At 32.9% G+C, this 5,236-nt stretch overlaps 1 protein-coding gene across 1 annotated transcript; it reads left to right on the top strand.

Moving 5' to 3' along the window:
• Nucleotides 1–1,498: 1,498 nt before the first annotated feature.
• On the top strand, nt 1,499–2,109 carry LOC107776531 (uncharacterized). The gene is made up of 2 exons (XM_016596449.1): nt 1,499–1,726; nt 1,864–2,109. Exons 1-2 carry the CDS (start codon nt 1,499–1,501, stop codon nt 2,107–2,109), a joined length of 474 nt encoding a protein of 157 aa, XP_016451935.1.
• The last annotated feature ends 3,127 nt before the right edge of the window (nt 2,110–5,236 follow it).

Below are 5,236 nucleotides of genomic sequence, written 5' to 3'. Positions count from 1 at the left end.
ATGCCAACATCTCCCGTTATAGAGGAATATGAAAATATAATAATAACAGATAGTACACCAAGTTCTATTGAAGTAGGACAAGTATAGCAAGACAAGGAAACAATTGCAACTGCAATGAAGCACTATTCTGTCATGCACAAGTTCCAATTCAGGGTTAAAAGATCTAGTGCTAGAAGGTATGAACATATGAATAGTCAAATATTATTATTTTTTTTTTAAATTTTGTAGTTTATTTGTAATTTTTTACTTCTTCAGTTTTCCTTGTGATAATGTTTAGCAGAATTGTAGTTAAATTGTAATTATATTGTATTTATTATTGTATAATGTGATTGTTTAAGCTAAAACGAGTTTTTTTAAATCTAAATTTTAACCCATTGTTTAAAATATATTTATTTTGTAGCTACTGGCTGATATGTGTTGGTGAAAACTGTACATGGCACTTTAAGGCAACTACCATAAATGATTCTGCAATATTCAAGGTCAGAAATTTCGATAAACAACACACATGCTCTTTAATGGACAATACATTCATACAACGCAAACCTACTGCCATGGTAGTTGGTAGCATGGTTATTCCAAAATATTCTGATCCTAAGACAATTTACACCCCAAAAGACATTCAATTTGACATGTTGTCTGAACACGGCGTGAATCTAACCTACATGCAAGCCTGAAGAGCAAAGGAAAAGGCTTTACAGTTTTTGAGAGGCCATCCTGCTGACTCTTACAGTAAATTGCCTAGTTTTTTTGTATATTCTAGAGAAGACTTATCCGGGGTCTGTAGTTAAATTGAAGAAGACAGACGATGACTGTTTCTTATATGTATTTATTGATATTTGTATGTCAATAAGTGGTTGGGAATATTGTAGGACAATTGTAGTAGTTGATGGGATCTTTTTAAAGTCAGCGTACATGGGAATAATGCTAACAACCAGTACAATAGATGCAGCGGGTACTGAAGTTTTTTTAGTAGAAATATTGTAGCTTGTATGTTTTTTTTTAGTACTTGCAGATTAATTGTAATTATATTATAGAATAATTGTAGTTTGTATATATATGTCTTCTTCTGCATTTTTACTGTAGCCAATTAATTGCTTATTGCCATATAATGTAGGTACCATATTACCATTGGTATATGCTGTTGTTGATTCAGAGAATGACGCATCATAGAAATGGTTTTTTGAGCAATTCAAGATCGCGTATGGTGAAAGAGCAAACATGTGTGTTGTTTTGGATGGGAATGAGAGTATCTTGAAGGCAACATCTATTGTTTATCCCGACATGCCACATTATTCATGCATGTGGCATATTTGTACAAATATACGGGCAAAGTTCAAGAAGGGACATCTTAAGCTAAGTGAATTATACTTTGCCACAGCGCGGTCATACACACTTGATGAATTTAATGAAAGGATATCAAAGATTGAGGAGATTGACCCCCCGTGTTAAAGTATAATTATACTATATTGGATATCATAGATGGTCTCGAGTACATGCAATGGTGAACAGAACTTGGACTATAACATCAAACATTGCAGAGTCATTGAATGATGTAACAAAATATGCAAGAGAGCTGCCGATAGTAGAACTATTAGAGTATATGAGGACCCTTCTTGAATGTTGGACGAAAGAAAAATTATTGAAAGCAAATGGTACATTCACATACCTTGGATACAAATTCAACAAAGAGTTAGATGACAACGGAACATTGTCGCACAAGCTTAGAGTAAGATCTGATTATTTATTGAATCAAATTCATAAACAACACAATGTAGTTTTTTTGTATATATTTTGTAGATATTTTGTATATAGCTTGATTTTAACCATATATGAATTATTTTTTTGTTTGTAATGTACTCGTAGGTGAAGGCTTCAACAAACTACATCCATACAGTAATAGATGGTGTGAGGCGCTATATTATTTATCTTGAAAACAAGAAATGTAGTTGTGGGCAATTCCAGCTTGATGAACTACCTTGTCCACATGCTTTGGCTGCTTTAAGACATAGGGATGAGTCCTTTGAAGAATATTGTTCTCCTTATTACACAAGGGCGAACCTCTTGCGTAAGTATGAAATACCAGTAAATCCGCTTCCTGATGAAAACTAATGGAATGTGCCATAATATATGACTGAAGAAATAGTAAATCCATCTAAAGGAGGGAAAAGGCAGCCAAGAAGACCTCAGAAAGAAAGATACAAAACATATGATGAAATAAATTCAAAGAAGTACAAGGTTTCATGCGGCAACTGCGGAGGAGAACGGCATAACAAAAGATCTTGAAAGAATGCACCCAAATGAAATAAAATTCTATGTAGTTAACAAAATATTTGATGAAAATTTGTTGGTTAGTTCTGGATAACAAATGTTGATGTGTAATCGTTGTTTTTTTTAAAGATCGTAATGTAGTTAGTTAGGATGTTTCTATAATGAGATAATACCTTCATATATTAATTTGTTTATGAATGTTATATATATATAATTTATAACTTTTTTACTATATATGGAATCCTTTACATAGTTGCTAATGTGTTTTTGCAGTTTATCTACAATAAAACTACTAAAAAAATACATTATCGGGAATTTACAGAGTATATACATTATAAATCTATAGGAAAGTAGTTAAAAACCAAGCCATATTGTAGATGAAGTATTGTTTACATTCAACAAAATAAATATAAAAGAAACAAAACACACTGTTATAATAATCTACAAAATATCTACAAATACTACTACAAAAAAATTACAAATCTCTGTAGCTGACATAATATATAGATTAAAATTCTGGTAGAAAGAAGCTTTATGGTGAAAATAATGTAGATCAGAATAACTGTATACAATTTCAGTTGGAAAGATTTAAATGCTAAAAATAATGAAGATCAAGTACTGTAAAGTTCAACAAGTGAATGTAAACCCAATAGAATGTTTCCATTTGAACTCAATACTGGTTAAGGAAAAAAAAACAAAGACTACTATAATTGTAGCACAAGTCTGCTACAATTAAAACATACTAAAATGTTCAAAAAATTGTCTACCATCTTTCTTATAAACTAGCATCAACTACACAATTGTACTACATGTTCCATTCAAAAGATTACAACTACTTCTTCTTCCTCTGGACTCGTGTTTTCTCATTCAAAGTTGGTGCACCTTTCCTCCTTGCCAATTTGCCTGTCACCTCACTATCACTAATTGCCCCAAGCTCCTGCTTCTTTCTAGCATAGTCCCAAAGTAGCGCTCCATAGCGTCTACGGTGTTGGTCAATATCAGAAAGGTCTTCTAGGGAATTGATAATTCTCCATTACTAACATACTCTGCAAAGGCAGCAACAAATACACCACAATCTCTGCAAAAAGATAACAAAATGTCAATATTTACCAAACCATCAGAAAAAAATGGTTAAATGTATAGAAAGAAAGAAGATTTTTGTTACAGTGATCCTTCTTTTTGCTGTGGTATCTCTCCGACTATCCACTGAATGTTAAGAGGGTCGGTAATAGCTTTCTCAATGTATACTTTTGTATTCTTGAAGTTGATGTCTTTCCGCTTACCATAAAATCCGGTGCATGACAAATACAAAGGGATAATAATAGAAAACTTGTCGACACAAGATTCAACAATAGGGTGATTGTGTGAAGAGACCATGGAATCATACGCATAAAGACACCTTTCTGCAATGTGAAAAACAACCAACACCCAGTGGAATTTTTCTACAATGTTGACGAGCATGATAGCATAATCAACTTCATCCCATGCAACATTTGCGAGTAGTCTGTACCCCAATATATATTCTGCTATAACATCCTGGGGTTTGACTACAGAAAACTTCTTTTCTTTAGGAGAATTTTTGGACTTTTCATAAATCTGATCAATCCTAGTCTTGAAAACACAATCTGTTGTAGTAAATCTGGTGTTGTTCTGGGGGCCATACTTGCCTCTTTTTCTCAAGTAATACATTATAACATTAATGTGCTGCAACAAAAATAGATTGCATTTATACTACATGTTATCTCAAAAAATTCTAAACAAAACTACAAACTATCTACAATATATCTACAATCAGAATGCAAAGCATCTATTCATTCAGAAAATACAAAGTATCTACAATTTATCTACAAAAAAACTACAAATTAAATACATTGAATATTACCGAGTCGTTAATGACTTGTCCTAGGTGTGCAAGGGAAAAGAACCACTCCTTCTTGTCAACTTTTTCAACTCCAAGATCCAACCATGGCTTAATTTGGTTGTCCTTTATAGAATACAGAGCCTTCCTCCTATATAAACCAATAGAAATTAAAATAAAATTGTTGAATGAAGTGGATGTGTAAAAGATGAATACAGGAATATAAGACAAATAATCTCACATTATTTCAGTGCTTAAAACCATAGATACATATGCAATTTATATACAATATTTCTACAAATCAAAAATACCACAGAGTTGTAGATGTTTACCAACTAAAACAGGCGAAATAAGTACTGAAGAAATTAAAAAATTCTTACCTTCACTAGTGAGTGTCTACGAACATTTTGAGGAGTTTTAACACCAGGTTTTTTTTTTTGAATTTTTCTTCTTTTTTGGAGTTTTTGTACTGGGAGTCACCTTAGCTTTCTTTTCAGGTTTACTGATAGGCACATCTTCTACAAAATCATCATCTATAACTATCCCTTTTTGTTTCCTATCCGCTTGTTTAATTGGCCTCGAAGATTCTCCAACATCGAAATCATGTTTTTGTTTAGTTTTAGCTTCAGCCCTGACGAGGAGAAACACTATGCTTCATATCTACAATTGCATGTGCAGATTTTCCTTGCTTTGGGGGTGAATGTAGTGATAATACACCCAAATCGAAAGAAAGTACATCAGATTCTACATCTTTTTTAGGGTTGTGTTTTGAAGCTTTGTTCTTTTTCATTGAGAAATTTTGAAGCTCAAGGGGCATTAAAAGTGTGTATGAACGAAATTGAAGATTTGACTTCAATTTTGACTGGGTTTGTATAAGAAGCTTCAGCAGTGGGTTTGAAGCTTTGTTTTTCTGGTTTTAGCAGAGGTAAAAATGGCTAGAATCGTGTGTGTGTGTGTGTCGTGATACGTGGGTGGGGTCGTGGGTTTAGGAGAGAGAAACGTGGGGGGGTAGGGATATGGAGGAATATACGGTACCTTTAATTTAGGAGTGATATAAGGTACAATTAATGTACAGTTAAAACACCTTATGATATAGAATTGGTAATTAGA

The sequence above is a fragment of the Nicotiana tabacum genome, chromosome 21 (genome assembly GCF_000715075.1).
Source record: "Nicotiana tabacum cultivar K326 chromosome 21, ASM71507v2, whole genome shotgun sequence".
In the NCBI taxonomy this organism is placed as follows: Eukaryota; Viridiplantae; Streptophyta; class Magnoliopsida; order Solanales; family Solanaceae; genus Nicotiana; species Nicotiana tabacum.
This window is presented reverse-complemented; position numbering and strand designations above follow the sequence as displayed.

Excerpts from the sequence above, each read along its gene's own strand:
- LOC107776531 (XM_016596449.1), top strand. The coding sequence starts at position 1,499 with ATGGTGAACAGAACTTGGACTATAACATCAAACATTGCAGAGTCATTG. Across the intron at positions 1,727-1,863 it reads CATTGTCGCACAAGCTTAGA|GTGAAGGCTTCAACAAACTA; the intron begins GTAAGATCTGAT and ends ATGTACTCGTAG.